The sequence below is a fragment of the Hermetia illucens genome, chromosome 1 (assembly GCF_905115235.1).
Source record: "Hermetia illucens chromosome 1, iHerIll2.2.curated.20191125, whole genome shotgun sequence".
Classification (NCBI taxonomy): domain Eukaryota; kingdom Metazoa; phylum Arthropoda; class Insecta; order Diptera; family Stratiomyidae; genus Hermetia; species Hermetia illucens.
The window spans coordinates 132,034,829-132,053,278 of NC_051849.1; the positions used below are offsets into that span (position 1 = coordinate 132,034,829).

General features: G+C 39.6%; 1 protein-coding gene across 9 annotated transcripts in view; it reads left to right on the plus strand.

Moving 5' to 3' along the window:
* The window catches only part of LOC119649969 (platelet-derived growth factor receptor alpha), a 157,111-nt gene that overhangs the window by 97,070 nt on the left and 41,591 nt on the right, over nucleotides 1-18,450 (plus strand). For 8 of the 9 annotated variants that reach the window (XM_038052417.1, XM_038052476.1, XM_038052408.1 and 5 more), the window contains one exon: nucleotides 11,587-12,103. In XM_038052417.1, coding sequence (XP_037908345.1) covers nucleotides 12,004-12,103 — 100 coding nt within the window. In that variant the 5' untranslated portion in view covers nucleotides 11,587-12,003. Of the gene's footprint in view, nucleotides 1-6,257; nucleotides 6,276-11,586; nucleotides 12,104-18,450 lie in introns of those variants that run through there. The other variant, XM_038052424.1, reaches the window with a different exon arrangement.

The window sequence follows — 18,450 nt, forward strand, 5'->3', positions numbered from 1 at the left end:
GAATTCACTCAAAGTATTCCTTGCTTGTCATGGAAGGCCATTAGAAGGAATAGAAATTTGTAGGCTTTCGAAACGTCCTTGCCGAAGAAAAGATTTCCATGGATCAATGAAAAATGCTCACATATGAAATACGTAAAACCTCTCTTACCTGGAGCGCCGAACTTCCGATTTCCAACTTGTTCTAATTTACTGACTGAACGACAGGCAAAATTTTTACTAACAGGTCATTAGGTGACTAGAATATCCTTGAATTGATACTAGGATTTCAACAGCTATTATGAAACTATGAGTCAGTGTTCTGATTGCTGTATCAATTCCTCATGTGGAGAGATTAATTGAATAGCTACGTCGAAAATTGAGACCCACGTACAAAGATAGATTGTTGACGATGTGTGAAATTAGCACAGCAGGGCGCGAACCTAGAAAAGCTTTTGCGAACAAATCAAAATGTTTGCACGGAATTTCTTTGGCAGCTCCAGTTCGATTCTACGTGTTCGTTAGACCTCTGTGGGGCACAATAAAGCCTCACAAACTTACCCGTTGTTGAATTTGTGTATTGTTAAAAACGACTGAAGGATCAGATGGGGGGATGGGGGATCAGTGTGAGCAAATCACAAATAAAAGTGTATTATAATCACGATCGTTGGAGGGATAGAACGTCAGCCTCTCAACCTCGCGGTTATAGGTTCGAATCCCAGTCCTTATGGGGGTCTGCGTTCATCTTATGTTTGTCTTGCTGCTGAGAACTATACACAGAAATTATACCTATTTGATAATTTAACAGAAATCTTTCTTAAATTAAATAAAACCATATATAGGCAACTTAGAATCCTTTTGTAATTTGATCCCTACAGATGAAAATTAGATCTTCGACTCTCAGTGCCTGTTTCGGTTCTACCTGACCCAACGTTCCTATGATTTGGCTTCTTCACCAAGCGACTTAAAAACATATTGACACCATAAACAACAATTTATCTTCAGATTGGAACATGGCAGTGAAGCAAGTTGTCAAGATCAATAAATTTAAGACCACCTGCACTGATATTCTGCATCATTTAATCAGAGCGGGATTAGACCATGAAACTAGAACTTGACTTTGAATGAAGAAAAACAGGGTCTTCTCAGTAAAGGCAAGAAGCTCTTTCGCTGTCTAGTATTCTGCTTTCTAATAAACATCAAACAAGAGTCCGAAAAGGAAACGGTTGGAAAGGTCCAGCTTTTTCCCAATTCGTCATATATGTATATGGTTGTCATTCACCCCTTTGTGGGGTATAGCGCGTCAACCACACCTACGCGCCATTGTCCATGGTTACCCGAATTACGCTTCAGCTCCCCACACGATGACAAGCGCTCGTCGAGTCACCTTGGTAGAATGGATTCCTTGTGCATGCCAGTAATGCGATTGCCCACTGCCATCTCTGCACACAGTGCATACCACTGATTGTAATTGTATCAGGTCAGCCTACTCTGGTGGTGTGACGCAAACAAGTATTGACGAAAGTTTAGAGCTTTTTGGCAACAGTGGAGTTTACTTTCCATGTGCGAATCCCATATAGCAACACATAAAGAACCCTAGCACAAAACAATCTCAATTTGAACTTTGTGCTGAGATAGCTGCACTTCCAGATTTTAGCGCGCCGCGTGTATTGCACTGTACTATTATACTGCAGAAAACCTTGCGGAAGTAAGCGTGAATTAGATTGAATGAAAAACTGATTTCGTATAGGATGGTCACTGCAAAGTTGCGGTCCAGGCTGCGAAACATTTCAATATTGTGGTACCAAAGGAAACTTCCGATAGAGAGAAAAAAAGATTTTGATGAGCAATTAAATGGAGTCCAGGAGATGCTTCCTGACATTGTGATCGTGATGGTCGATTTGAATGACAATGTGGGCTTTGACAACACCTTCCTTGATAATGTGAAGCTTAAACACGATTTTTGTGACCCAAACGATAATGGCAAAAGTTTCATGGATTTCTACAACTTTGACAGCCTCGTTATTAATTTCACATTGTTCGAGCACATGGGTTTCAACTAATAGCCGATTTAGGAGGTGTCTGCTGCAAAGGGGCCACTGACATCGGCCTCGAAAGGGATCATCATCTAATGATCGCCCACCTTCGCTTACGTATTGCCTTCGCCGCTTTTCGTAGGATAAGAGATCTTCGGTCCCCCAAATTGAGGACTCAATTGATCACTTCAAGTGGTGGTGAGCATGACGCGCTAGAGTTTGGACACCACTACAAAAAATATTATGATTGCTCTTGTTAACGAAGCAGAAGCTACCGCAAATGATTTGTATGCCGCATCATGAAAGAACTTACAGGATCGCAAATTGTTCGATGGTCTGGATAAAAACGTCAACAATCGGTTCCTCATTCACAGTTCTCGATCGTATAATATTCGGCAAAGTTCCACCTCTTGTGGATGACTTAGCTAATGATAACATGTAGAGGAAGTGCCTGTATATTATGATCATTATCTTTTAAATAGAAGTTAAATTATCTCGATCATCGAAATCATAATGATAATGTAGTCGACACCGTTGTGCTCCAGCCTCTCGCTTTCGTTGCCCTGGTTCGGATCTCGTTCCTCTTGGATATATATTCGTATTCGTACTGTCCCCCTGATATAAGCTTATCATTTGCACAGCATTAAGTATGATGATAATGAAACTGAAACACATTCTGCCTTATAATCCCCAAAAAAGTGAACAGGAGAAATCCACTGGTCTCTCCGTTCAACACTACTCCTGCAGTTTCTACTGAGGTACTACTTCCACTTATACGGAAGTTCTGGCAATTGAGACCTTTCCCAGAGTGTGGAAGATACCAGTATCATTCTGTCGCCGATATTACTTTTTCTCATTATAAGAGACCCTTTCCAGGATGATTTGACTCTGTTTCTTCCTCAGACATTTGGACACCGCTGATGACATTTTGTTATTCCCCCTCCAAGTCATGGACAAGTACACCTGAACTGAAGGTAAACACGAACGACCCACTTCCTATTTGCATTATTGGGCAGAGCATTAATTAATTTGTGTTGAAGCCTTGTTTCTTCCGACGGCCGCATTGAACTTGATGTCAGCGGCATATCATCGGGGTATTTTAGCCTGAGAAAATTACAACTTAGCCAACGCATGGGCCAAATGCTTGTGGACGTGGTGATCAGAAGGCGGGAGTATTATCCCAGGATAGCCAATGAGTGTGCCGCCCAAGAAATACGTTGCGTAAAACAGTGGAGGAGAAGTGCATGTTTCTCGGAAAATTTGGAGAGAATTGAAACACATTGCCGGGAATGAAGGTCGACGCGCTATGCTCCACTTAGGGATTTACGGCAACAATCTTTTTCTTTGAGGTAAGAGATAGTACCCATTGACAAAGGCACGTTTGCAATATCTTTAGAAGCCTTCAATATTTAATCACATCCTAAATTTACTAGCATGTTCTCCTTCTTTACTGTTAAAGTTATCCCAAATCCAAGGTAAAATTCTGGAATGTTGACTTTGCAGAGTTAAACTTGCTTGGTTTATTCCGTGATTGCCAATCCACATATTCATCAATTGAACAAAAGTGGGCGTAAAAGACCACGGCTTAATAGGGAAATCTAGAAAGTGAATTATATGCATAAAAGAGGAGGAAGCTAGACAGATTTGGAGACTTATTTGATAAATGAAAAGGCCTGACCGATTGAACGAATTCGCAGGGGAAAGTTAAAAGACTCAGACGCCAAAGGTAACTTTACTTCGGAATTAAATATGTAGCTTCTTCGTGACGGCTCAATATCAATAACCAGTGATGCAGTCTCAGAAAGGCAGGACTTTGATGCCACTTTAAGGATATTAATCCCGCGTCCTCCCTTCAACATGGCAGGAAGCAGACACTCCAGAACACAACAGGCCTTGCCTCTAATCTAATAGAAGATTTGGTCTGTGGATGATTTATAGCCTTGAAGAATGTAGTATAGATTAACCTTCTTTTGGTGGCGAGGCAAAAAAGAAACCCGTTTTCACTTATCAGTTTCTCATTACACATATTTACCAACTGCGTTTTTAGAGTTTTGTGTAAAAGGAAACCTTAATAAATTCAGTTTACTGTATGTCTGTCTATCCGTCACACGCATTTTTCTCGGAGACGGGTGCAGCGATTGACTTTAAGTTTGGTAGAAATGTGGGAACTGTGAACGCTCACGCATACAATGAGTTACATCCATTTACGTCGAATTTAAGGGGGGGGGGGGACATACATGCAAAAGGGGGGTGTAAATTTTTTTTCAGGTCATGTGGTGTATCAAATGAAAGGTCTCGATTAGTACTTTCTGAAGCCGGTCTTAGTTTTGACATTTGTTGGAAACGTGGGGAGTGCAGGGGGTCGCAATTAATCATCTCTTTAACGGAATCATTCTCAGAAACCACCCCACCGAAAAATTTGAAAAAAAAAACAAGAGGCTGCCACTATATGGTGCCGAGCCTCCGAAATACTGATATTTTTAAGGTTTTGTGTAAACACAAAACCTTATTAAAATCGGTTTACTGTCTGTCTGTCTGTCTGTCCGTCACACGCATTTTTCTCGGAGATGGTTATAGAGATTGGCACCAAATTTGGTAGAAAGGTGGGAACTGTGAACGCTCACGCATACAGTGAGTTACATCCTTTTACGTCGAATTTAAGGGGGGGTCCCCATACATGCAAAAGGGGGGTGTACATTTTTTTTTTCATCAAATATAGTCATGTGGGGTATCAAATTAAAGGTCTCGAGTACTTTTCGAAGCCGGTCTTAGTTTTGACACTTATTGAAAAGTTTGGGAGTGCGGGGGGTTGAAAGTGGTCATTTTTTTAACGAACCCATTCTCAGAAACTACTTAACCGAAAAATCTGAAAAAAATCAGGGGGCTGCCGCTATATGGTGCCTAGGCTCCGAACTACTCTCCATACCGATACCTGTTAAAATAAAGTTAATAATAGTACATTACTAGATTTTTTAGTAATTGACAGGAAAACCCCCCTTAAGTTCACTCTACAATCACAAAATTGCAGAAATGTAGGCTACAGCATAGAGCATGATCCTGCCAAATTTGGTAAAAATCACACTGTTACTAACAAAGTTATACTAGGTCAAAACTGTCGCTTCTCTGCAAATTCAAGACTATGAATGTAAATATTACTTGAAAGTGGAAATTTTCACATAATATATGCATATTTTACGTACTACATGCTAATGAGACAAATGCACACTCAAATCTCTTTATAATGGAAATACACAAAACCTTTCATACCTGAAGCGGTGAGCTTCCGGTTTCACGACTTGTTTTAAATAAAGTTAATAATAGTATGTTACTATAATTTTTGCTAAATGGCTGCAAAACTCCCCTTAAGTTCATCCTAGCACCGCGAAATTTTGCAGTAATGTAGGCTGCAAAATGGTGCATCATCTTACCAAGCTATCACCAAGTTTGGTGGAAGTCACACTATTACCAAGAAAGTTATAATAGGTCAAATTTGTCGCTTCTTTACAAATTCAAGACTACCATATGAATGTCATCATCACCCGCAAATGAATACTCTCACATAATATATGTATATATTACGTGCTACGTACTAATGGAGCAAATGCACACTCAAATGTCTTTATATAAGAAATACACAAAACCTTCCATACCTCAAGCGTCCAGCTTCCGATTCCTCGACTTGTTTCCTATTTTGCGGCAGATTCGGAATAAATATTGTTATTTATACCCAGAATATCATTGTATAGTGCTCAAAGTTTATCTACAGTGCTGAAGCAGGGAAAGGCATTTGCGGTACATGTATTCTATAATGAAACGGAATGTGCTGATAAGAAATCTACACATTCGGACATACGTACCCATTTACAAATGTATTTGAATTTGTTATTCCTTTTTTTAATAAGTGGCAAAACAACCATAAATAAGAATAATTAATCACATTATGCTACTCGCGCCTTTTCTTCTTCGACGTATTGCTGATAAGAGCAATCTGAATGTTGTTTATATGTAATAAAATTATCTGTTTTATGGTGTGAATAGTTGTAGTAGATATTGCGACACTTGTCCTGAGAACTTTATCCATTTAAAAAAGATTAAAAGTTGGCTGTTTGTTGTATGCATTATTTTCAGTTAGTTTAGTGAAAACTTCGGGAGTGGTGTGGAATTTTTCGTTTCCTTTCACTTCAAAAACTTTCTCAAGTGGATAAAGCTTAATTTACGTGCGTGCCTTTAGTGTTTAGAACAAAATTATCTTATCTTGCAAAGGTTGTTAGAATCTAGTGTTTGCAAACTTACTTTGTTTTTCATTACTTCACAGTTCGCTCAGTCCTCCATGATTTCATTTTTTTACTTTCTACTTACTAATGTAAGTTTTCTTGCGATGATTACGGCCAATTTTATGTCAGTTTTCCATGTTATAGAGTATTCCTTATTTCAGATTCTTCTCACGCTCATGCTCGCTTCATTTGTTATTATATTTAGTGTAATCTGATCGGTTTCAAGTTGTTTCAATTATTCAACTATACAATGGCTTTCAAAAGATCTATTTACAAATACTACAATTACAAGATCTACAAATGCCACCATTATTAGTGGCCCAAGTACTCATTCCGAGCCAGAGTGATACCTCCCTTCATGAAGGAACACAGCACAAAATGAATTTCTCATGGATACGCTAATCAGCAAGATTTCAAGTGTCGTATCTATTTTTTTTTAATTTCGTTGATTGTTAGTTAATGTAGCAGAGCTTTCGTATATTTCATCTCGCATCTACTCCACTATTTACGTCTTGAACTTCCCTTTATCGAAACGGTTCGTATTAGGAAAATTGTCAAACAGATATGGTAGCTGCAAAGTATATTGGAAAAACTGCATGAACATTGCCAATTGGACAATTATTCGAGGAATATCACAATTCAAACAGCTGTAGTGATTGATTGAAGCCATTTTCAAAGTGCAGAATTGGACCTCTTTTCCGCGAACTCATTCGATGCTTTTTTTGTCAATAAGGTGACATAATATCCACACCCAATCACAACAACTTCTCCAGTCAAAGCCTCCTTGTCGAAAACCTGCCTGCTATGCATGATCGAAACATCAGAAACTTCTTGCCTATGAAAATCCAACGTTGCATTCACGTTTTTTGTCCCCGTGGACTGGATAGCATTGGTAAGGTTGAAATTTTATTCCTGTACCCGCCATATTCATGCTTTCTTCTCTTCAGTTTTATAAAAGAAATGATTTTCGGTCCTTCAAGCGAAGGTTGAAGTGACTCCTTCGACGTCTCTTTGAAACTAGTGTTGTCATTAATGAGGTTATAGGAAGAAACATGCAACGAAATTCAATTTCTTAAAAATTCAATCTTTTCCATAATTATATTAGAAATCTTTTAATATCTCAAACCTCAAGTGTATGCGTTTGGTTTTCCCATGTAATTTAAGTAATTGATCACCTCTAGTCTCCGCCCTGGGCCTGATTGGTACACCATTTACCGCTTCTGAGCTTTGGAAAGCGAAGGGCTGGGAACCAACACTGTAGCTCAATGAATGCGTCAAGCGGGTTATTCAGGAAGGTAGAACACCATCTGACTAGTAAGAAACTCAAATAGGAAAAAAGGTAGCAGTATGTTCAAATTACCGTCCGATCCGGTTGCCGTCCCATACTATGAAGATTTTTGAGCGCAATCTTGACAACCATATTCACAAAATAGTTCAAATAATCGTGAATCAAGCCAGATTTATCAAGAACTGGAGAACAACTGACGCAATACACGCTGCATCGTTACTTACTTATATCCAAAAATGGTAAGCGGCCAAAAGGCTGACCAAAACAACAGTACCCTGATACGCTGGATGGTGATTTCAAAGCATTTCAAGATGCGACTTCATCCAGGTCAGGCCTTTGATAGAACAAAACCGATCACGAAGAGCAGACCCCGGAAAAACAGGCATGGTTAGCTTCTATCACCATCATATCCAAATTTGGGTCCAAGTTTATATTGACAAAAACTTTGAAAAAATCGATTTTGCCTTATTTTTCAATTCTCTTCTGTGGAGAGTTTATTTGTTCATTAGGAAAAAGCCACCGTCTCGCCATGACTATTGTTGTTTATTTCACTACCCGATCAGAATCATCAAAAACGGATCTCATCCTCTACAAATTCTCAAACAGAGCATCCAAACAAATCGGAGCAGATTTCGGCAAGGAAAATTCGGCTAATAATCTACATTTCACATACACTAAACAAGACGCGATGCTTGGGTTTGATGAGTGATAGCCTTTTGATTTCGTTGCCCAGAGTTTTAATCCTGGGTGGCATGGATTTTTGTGCTTTTCTCGCTGCTGCAAACCCATCACTTGTGTAGCATTAAGGCTGCCTAGTTGTGAGGACAGTTTCCGTTATAAAATTCATTCCCAACCTTGAAGAAGTTTGTTCAGGATTTCTATAAGCTTCAAACTGAATTCCTACCGAGTTAGAACGAAACCTACTAACCAACCACTCGTACCCCTTCCTCCCTGCCAATAGACAAATACTTTAAAGCCTTCTCGCTCTTGCTCCCCTCAATACCTCGCTCAACATTGCCTCAACTTCTCAAAGCATACGCTGACCTTCAGTACGCCTTTCGGCGTCTTCAACGTGCTAATCTAAGACAATGCAGAAAATCATTCAATCCAAAGCGGCCTGGGTTCTATCTATAATAGCCCTTCAAGTGCTGTAAGTTTAAGGTTATAGTTTATATACAAGTGACTCGATCCATTCCGCAAATTTAGGAATAACTTCGTTCGACCAACGACTCTTCGACGACTCGTACAATCTGCGCTTTCAACATTTACAAGTTTATATTATGACAACATGCCTATGCCGACGAATCCCCGTTGCCGATAAATCCTTCTGTCTTCAAATCAATTGGGATTTTATCTCTTAAAACACCCTCTATTGTTCTAAAGGCACTGCAAACCCTGAAAGCCATCAGGCGGTGAACAGTATTTAACTTTTTTCCACTTTTGCCAATATGTAAGCTTTTCTATCCATACGAGCGGCACATAAAGCAGTACGACTCTCAGCAAGTATTCAGTGACAACTATTCCAGCCAATATTTCTTATCCATTACCTAAGTCAACACGGTACAGCGCTTGCCAGAACTGATTGTGTTTTTTCCCAGGTGCAAATCCATGCTTGTTACATTCATCATGAAAAAGACAGACAACGCCTTTACCGTTTCATTGACATGTAAAAGTCGATATTAAGCTGAGTCTGAGGGTGAGGGTAGGATAATTCTATGGTCCGGGGATATACCTTCTTTCAGACACGCCTCAATGATATTCGCGAATAGTTCGGGCCTACTCGTCACTTCGTGTGTGTCTAGATAGCTGCGTGGTTAGAGCACAAGGCTGTTGTACGGAAGGTCGCGGTTCGAATCTCACTGGTAGCGTAAACTGCCCCTAGATGGCGCTAAAATAAGACCAACGCCGAAAATAGAACCGGATCAGAGCTTCTACTTCAAGAGCTGCTGAAACATCGGAAAAGCAAGGTGCATGACTTGACAACATGAGAGTTTGAGCCTCCATTTCAAGGACTGCCGAAACATCTCAACAACTAGATGCACGAATTATAAATCTTCAAACAAAAACGTTTACTGGTTGCTGTGATTTCTGAAGAGAAAAAAACACGGCGTGAAGCTAAAAGCCCAATAAAGCAGTATTCAATTACGATAAGGACTATGAGTACAAAATGCATCGAAATATCCTCATTGATCCAATGGCTATATTGTGCTTAAATCGTCATTGAAGTTTCAGTAAGAAATGCCAGGCTAGCATTGTTCTACTGGCAAGATAAATTTGCCCCACTGACCTGCCAGATCCACTTCTCATATTGGTGGAGCTACTCAGGAATCTGTAAAAAGTGTTTTACAGCATATTAGAAAACGGGCGCACACTTGATTCCCATTGCAGACTCGGGTCCGATTACTTCCGCGACTACGTGGTTACGAAGTTCAAGGGCAAGTGTATCATTTGATTTATTGATTTCTTCCAGTACACAAATATACCTGGGCATAACAAAGGAAAATGAGTGTGTCTATTTTTTTTCGCCGAGTACAATGCTGTGGGGTTTCAAATCATCGATCTCGATTGGTAATTTTTGAAGCTGGCATTAGTTTTGACATTGGTTGGAAAAGGGTAGAGTGCGAAGGTCCGAAAAGAGTCAGTTGTTAGTTTTAAATGCGAACAATGGAAAATTAATGCGCCAAAATACTAGAACTACCATATTTAAGGGGATCATCCCGTGTGTCGAATCCGAGGAATCAAATTTTTTTTGCATCAATTGTATCTAGATATAGTGTAGAATATATGGGCAAAGTGGTTTATTAATGTTCGGAGTCGTTCGGAAATTACAGTGTTAAACAGGTAAAATGTCGCATGCTAGATTTACGTCGATCGCCTTAATAAAGCGCGTATTTATCGGTCCGAATGGCGTTCGAATGACTTCGCTAAAATCATAAGAGTTGAAGCGAAGGCTTTACATGTGTTCCTTCAAGAAACCTAAGGTTTATGGACTAGGTATAGTGGATGTGTGTGTGTCCGGATAGTTGAGTGGTTAGAACGCAAGAAGATCGCGGTTCACATCTCACTGGTAGCTGTGGGATTTGTATCGTGATTTGACGTCGGATACCAGTCGACTCAGCTGTGAATGAGTACCTGAGTCAAATCAGGGAAATAATCTCGGACGAGCGCAATGCTGATCACATTGCCTCCTACAGTGTAAAGTAGTGTACCGTTACGGTCTTGAATGAAGTGCTCTAAAACACTTCAAGGCCCTGATCCAATATGGATTGTTGCGCCAACGATTATTATTATTATAATATATAGTGGATTAATGGTCAGTTAAGTTTTTATGGTTAAAAAGCGCATTCTACTTTTTAAATGCGTATTTTTTTCGGAACTGCATGTTGAAAATCTGCCCAAAATCTATCGAAATAAATTCTTTGAAATTTTCATGACTTATTCAGAAAAACCACCAAAATTTACGAAAAAAAAAGTTTAATAATGCACCAAAAATTTGCTGCTGTGTAACTACAACAACCAATTAAATGTGTTGCAACTCATCAGACACTACCTCACCTTTGCCCTGGGTGGTGGAAAATCACACCTTTATATAATAGTATAATAACATAATCGCAAACACAATATGAGTGCGAATTATATTCAAGTGAAATCCACCTTTATATCCAAACTAGGCCGAAATTAGCCACTTTTGGACACACCGCTCCCGGGACAGAGGTGAGACAGCGTCTGATGAGTTGCCTCTACCTCTGGAAATTTAGGATTTAGCTCAAAAAAGAGGGATCTCCAATTAGTCAAACCCAACAACAACTGGATGCGTAATTAAGGGTCGCTTAATCTTCAAAAATAATTTCGTAGTTTACGTAAAAATCATGAATATAAACTATTTTTAGCGCAACAAATAGAGTTAACCCATTAATGATTTCACCCGGAGTTGTTTCCAGGTCTCATTAATATTTAAGTGTTAACTAACCAGATTCGTTCTTTATTAATATACATATTTGTCTCTTTTCAGATACACGACAAAGTCATAACTCCAAGTACTCTACTCAATAATAGAATTCTATAAATTCAGCGTGAGGCAATTGAGTTTTGTCGATGATGTAACAATTTGAATGTGCATAACCGGAACGCGCGTCAATGTGCAGACCGCACTACTTTGCCAGTAAACGCGAAATAAACAGTCCTTGAAAACTGCGCGCGTCTTGTGTTAATAATTTATCAATGTTTTGATTCGTATTTCGATCACATCCAAGCTTTCTCGTCATGGTCCTATTGTATGCTGATGTGATACTTGAAAAATGATAAAGTGAAACCCAAATTCAAGTGATAAACATGATAAACGGTATCTTATTCTGTAGTGCGAGTTTGAAAAAAGACCTGAATAATTAGTGCGAATAATTTGGCTCTGTGAACACCTCTTTGAGTAAAAATGGAGTCCCTTAAAACGCTTTCACTGAAACCATGTGCAGTGATGAATTATTTAGCTTTTCTTATAGTGTGTCTCGTTATTGTGGAGAGCATTATAGCATGTGAGTATTACCAGAACTTATTATCTACTTTTATCCAGAATACCAAAACATTGTAGGATCCAATAGTCCACTCCGTTCAGCAGTTGAAACAGGAACGTCCGAGAAAAAGGGCGTAATAATTCTTCTTGGCTTCTATTCGCTTTTAGCTAAACTTGAACGAATTAGGTAAAAATTGAACAAATTATCAGCATGGTACCCGCGTAGGCCTGGTGGGAACTTTAAGCGCCCACACATGCAGTACGTTTTATCTTTCTACGTGGAGTTTAAGGGGTTCTTATATATGCTAGTGGGCTGGGAGTGCGGGGGTTAAAAGTCATGATATCTTTAACGGACTCATTGTCAGCAACTACCCAACCGAAAAATCGGAAAACAATCATGAAATCGCTCTTATACATTGTCCAAGCCTTAAAATACTCTCCACACTACACTACACTCAAATATACGAAACAAACAAAACCTTTCATCCCTGAAGCGTCGAGCTTCCGGTTTCTGCTATCTCGCTGAAACCGCTGAAATATCCATCTCAGATCAAGGAAGGTTCATAGACGAACCATTTAGCAAAGTGAAGTCCGCTCGTTTGGATTGCATTCGCAATTCATAGGCTTGACAGGGTCGTGAGGCTTTCAAGTTACCACCTAGATGACCAACGTCCCCAATGAGTTCATTCATATTCAAGGTGTGAGTGTTATTTTTGCAATATGTTTACTTCCTCAAATAATAAAGAAGTTGGGAAAACGAATACTGGACGCTATAGACATGAATGGGTTTGTGTTTTTCTGTGTGAGGAAATTTTGGTTTTTACATAATTGAAACTCGAATAAGCACTACTTTTGCAGACCGTTTTACACAACTAGTACACTCAGGCGAGTTCTATAGTAATATTATTATTGGGTGAATGATGGACGTGAAATGTACGAAACACTGTCAGCGGGAACAGCAGGATTCACGAACAGAAAATCGGCGCCGAAGTAGTAAGCCATACTCGCGGAGCTATCTCTGGATGTTACTTCGCGTGGTCGGTTAGCAATTATGCTGTAAATACAATTTTAAACATGGTTTCCGATATTGCATGAACTTTACTAACCATGTCAGCAATTGTATTTACTTTCTTTGCTTCGTACCAAAGGTACATTTTCACATCGTTTTAGGTTGTCGATTTCCTGGTGTAGATTTGTGTCATCTATTTCTGGGCAGCAGAACGGTTACAACTAGCGTCATCCGATATCCTTCAAATGCTGCTACTTACCATCAGGGTACATATCCTATATAATCGCCAAAAACCTCTTCTGATTTCCTCGGGCTTTAAAACCACACAGCATGCAGGAGCGGTATAGAGCAAAATCAAACTAATGACTCCAGAGAGGGCAAAACACTACAGTCGTGGATTTAGGTCCACCGATATTTCGTAGCAGTCATGACTTCACTATATTCAATATTCCTCAGGTAGCTAGGAGTATTTATTCTAATAGACGGCATTTTGATGAAGGACAAGTTAACCAAGTTAAGCGCATTCCTTACATCTTTGGGGATTATTGCAAAGATTCTTTTCACTCCTTTAAAACGTGAATTCAGAGGGCATGAATTGACTGCCGCGATTGCTTCTATCACGGTTTCGATTTTTGCAATAATGCACTATCGATCTTAATTTACAATGACTGAAATTGAAATGTGAACACCGTCGTAAGAACTACATAAGCATTCAGAAAGGGTATAAAAGAAGTTCTATATATTTTGTGTTTTTTACAAGGATGTAACGTACAGCCTGTTGGATGCAAGGCGGAATAAAATCCCTTATGAGAGCGATCATGAATTAACTGTCTTTTCGTAGGCAAAATTGAAATCCGACCAGAACTAAAAACTTGTAATAATGGCATCAAGAACTCAAAAAATGACTAGTTAGTACTTCACAATCGTTAGTCTATGGTGTGGAGCTGCTAGGGGACGGACAACGAGGGCATTTTCCAAGAGATTAAATTTTCGCCTGATGCTTGTAGTCCAGCCTATAGTTAATAGACAAGGAGTAACTTCCCCAAAGTATAATACAATTTTTTGTCTTGATTATATTTCGGGAGCGATATACCCCCTTCTCCTCCACGATCCTCGGATTGTAATATTATTGAGAACATATTAGATTAGATCGTCGATTGACTTCGTTGGATCGAGCGGAGCAGCTATAAAATCAATGCCATTTAATTGGGCCCAGTTGACCGATTTCTTCGAACGCTTGTTTCGCACACGTCCACACTCTGGCTTGTTGACTCTTGTCCTGAATCAACGCACTATAATTTGTATTTCTACATGGTTGCCTGATTGGAACGACATCTACTATTCGGATTTATTTATATTATCCTCATAATAATTTCATAGTTTTCAAGACCCTCCTGAACACCAACTCTATTACTGCCAGTGTGACTAGCGTCCTTGCGCTGGTCTTTTCTGCAGAACATACAAGATGGCTTCTTATCGCAGTTGTTCGCTGTATGTCCTTAAACTCCGGATCCGCTGCATAGTTTGGATCGATCCTATTTAACTTTACACTTTTTGAATGAGTGTCCACACTCCAATAATTTGAATCCCTTTATAATTATCAGCTGTTCGCGAATGCAACAGGCAACCCAGTCTGTTTTTATTCATCGTACTGCCAGTACCTTCGCGCTTTCTTGAGGAAGGACAGTGTCGCCATACGCGCGACTATGTCCTCCTCGGTAGCATAATTTCCTGTTTACTTTTGATTCAGGGTATGCTTCCTCTTTACCATGGAACGAATCCCAGATTCGATTATGAGAAGTTACTCTTTCGAATCGCTTCTTTCGTGTTCTCGTCCCATCATTCAATCTCTTATAAGTAGCTTCAATCCTTGCAATTGCATCTTATTGGTGAGTTGACTCCTTTTTCGTCCTCCAGCATCCTGACCAATTTTCTAATTCACTCACCAAGCTTGTGGAAATTGCGTTTTTAAACTTTTTTTCATTGTATTTGATTCTCTGAATAGAGTACCTTTGAAGAATATTGTGAGAAAATTTGAAATGAATCGAAGTAAAACTAAGAAAGATATAGCCGTCCAACCACGTCTTATATGTGGTTCGAATGCCATTTGAAAAGCTGCAGCTGGTAAAGCATTCGATTCGTTCAAACACAGGTATAGTGCTCTTCCCAAGGATGTTTTGGATGTCATCAAGCCAATCTATGAAGATCTGAACAAAGATGTCCTCCTGGAGAGATTTGTCGGAGGTTTTACGCAGAACAGCAATGAGAGTTCGAACCAACTTATTTGGAAAATCTCACTAAAGCCCTTGAATGGAACCTCTGGCATCGTTGAGGTTGCAGGCGAAGAAGATTTTTTGCTTTACTAACGTTTATGCAAGGCATACGAATCAGTAATGGACCAAGCGCGACAAGCCGAGCGGAGCCGGGACCTGACAGAATACAGGCAGGATTCGTCATTTTGAAATTTTGCACACCATTTCTATACGTAATTTAGGAGGTTACATTGGACAGTTTTTTTTTCAATTTTGTTAGTATTTTCTATTTTGCAATGATAAAATACTCGATTTATTTCCACAAAAATTGCGTTTTTCACTTCTAAGTGAAAAATTGAAATTTCGAAAAACATTAACTGGGGAAAGCTATCATCTAATGAACTTTGATTTTTTGATTTCAGATTATCCAGCACTGAGTTAATTGCTACTTGCTGCCATTGTCTTATTTTTTAATATGTCGTCATGAAAATTTTACATAATATTCTTCGAATGTCATAAGTTAATGTACCATTGGTTTTAATAAATAGGCTGCAACTGCGTCATCTAAAAAATATTCACAAAATTATGCCTTTTTTGCACGAGTTAACTAGAGGAATGATAGTAACTCGTTGGAATAAAAACCTCAAATAATTTGTATAACATACATAAACGCAACAACAACCAAATGCATTGGGTGAAAAGTAGTAACTGCACCCTCCTGACGGATATATTTTGGTTATGGGTTCAGTTCAACACTACAAATAAAAGAGGCCCACAAATATAAATTACATCGTCGCATTCTTACAGACGAGAATATTTAACGAGGAAACTCCAAACCTACTAGTCATTGAACATTTCATTTGTTATTTGATTCTCAGTACTGCTAACCATACTTACAAGCAGGTGGGATCATGTCGAAGTAAAGCGTCATTTATGACTAACATTTCGGTAAAAAATAGTCTCAGTAAATATTTTCTAATCGCATTCAATCCACAGCAATATTTGTGATTCTCTCCTTATTGTAGCTGCATGTATTATGTATTATTCATACTTCACATCTCTAGCAAGGTATTTAGTTGCTGCTTGATACTGCTAACGAATTTTTCGGAGCTGAAATCGGGGAGAGTGCTATCCGAGTTACACGATTTCAACTTATGCAGTATATCACAATGTGTGAATCCAAGTTACCAATGGCCAAATGTTTCACCTGGAAGAAGTTCCTATTTCATGTTTACTCATACTTATATTCACTAAATAGAGACAAATCGAATAATAAGAAACTAAAGAATGCGCTAAGTTAGAGAAGATTCATAACGCAGTGTAGTGAATAGGACCACACTGTCTAACGTGATCACATTGCGGATGATTTTCCGACTTATGCTAAATATTTCAAACGAATCCCAGTATATTTTATTACTTTTGTAAACAAATATAATTCTATATCACTCCTTTGTGCAGCATGAACATCCACACATCATCATCGACGGCGCAACAACCGGTATCCGGTTTAGGCCTGCCTTAATAAGGAACTCCAGATACCCCGATTTTGCGCCGAGGTCCACCAATTCCCTAAAAGCTGTCTAGCGTCCTGACTAACGCCATCGCTCCATCTCAGGCAGAGTCTGACTCGTCTTCCTTTTCTATCATAAATATTACCCTTATCTTCATCCATATGGATTAAGTGATCCGTGTTGTGTCGTGGTATCGCTAATATATTTCGTCGTTACGTAGGCTACGGAATCGTCCATGCTCCTGTAGAGGGCCAAAAATTCTTCGGAGGATTCTTTTCTCTACCGCGGCCAAGAGTTCGCAATTTTTCTTGCTAAGAACCCAGGTTTCCGAGGAATACATAAGGACTGGCAAGATCATAGTCTTGTACAGTAATAGCTTTGACCCTATGGTGAGACGTTTTTGCAGTTTTTGTAATGAAATAGGCTCTGTTGGCAGCCAACAACCGTACGCAGATTTCTGGATGAAGGCAGTTTGTACGTCTCGGGTGGTTCTTTCCTTGATGTCGATATCGTCAGCATAGGCCAATAGTTGAGTGGACTTAAAAAGGATCGTACCCCTTGCATTTACCTCAGCATCACGGATCATTTGCTCCAGGACGAGGTTAAAGAGGACGCATGATAGGGCATCCCCTTGTACACCGTTGTTGATATCGAATGATCTTGAGAGTGATCCCGCTGCTTTTATCTGGCCTCGCATATTGGTCAGGGTCAGTCTAGTGAATCTTATTAATTTCGTCGGGATATCGAATTCTCTCATGGCCGTGTACAGTTTTACCCTGGCTATGCTATCATAGGCGGCTTTAAAGTCAATGAAAAAATGGTGCAACTGATGGCCATATTCAGTATTCACTCGCACCTGATTGTCAGAGGGGATTCTGGGTGGAGTTGTAATTCGAGCTCGGAGCACTATGTTCTTACGTTCATCAACGCTGAGAGGTGGCGGCGTTCGATCAGCACATGGGCAATTTGGTTGTGATCCCGTCTGAAGAGGCCCACCTATGTTTGTGGACCGCGCAAACCAGGTACTTCCAACAACCATTCCGTGCGATACTGATAACTGAATAATCCGCAGCCCGTTATCATTGGAATTCCTATGTAAGCTATGGGAGCCGACGTATCGCCTGAATACGGGCTCCGTCCCCATTTGACTGTTGAAATCTCCAAGTATGATTTTGATATCGTTCTTGGGACAGGCTTCCAGGGACCGCTCAACTGCCTCGTAGAAGACTATCCTTCTCCGATTCTGTAGTCCCTCTGTAGGGGCGTGAACGTTTATGAGGCTTATATTTCCAAATTTGCCTCTCATATGCAGAGTGCATAGCCTTTCGCTTATATTTTCAAAGCCGATAACAACAGGTTTCGTTTTTTGGCTAAAATACCTACCCCGAGCACATGGTTTACTGGATGGCCACTATAATATATGGCGTAGTGGCTCTTCTCCAAAAAAACTGGTCACTGTTCATCGCATCTCTTGCAACGCTGTTACATCAGCCTTATATTGGGACAGGGTATCTGCTAGCTGCTTAGCAGCATTCGATCTGTTCAGGAAGCGCTTCTTCCATGAGAAAATGCGCAAATCATTATTCCGTTGTCGTTA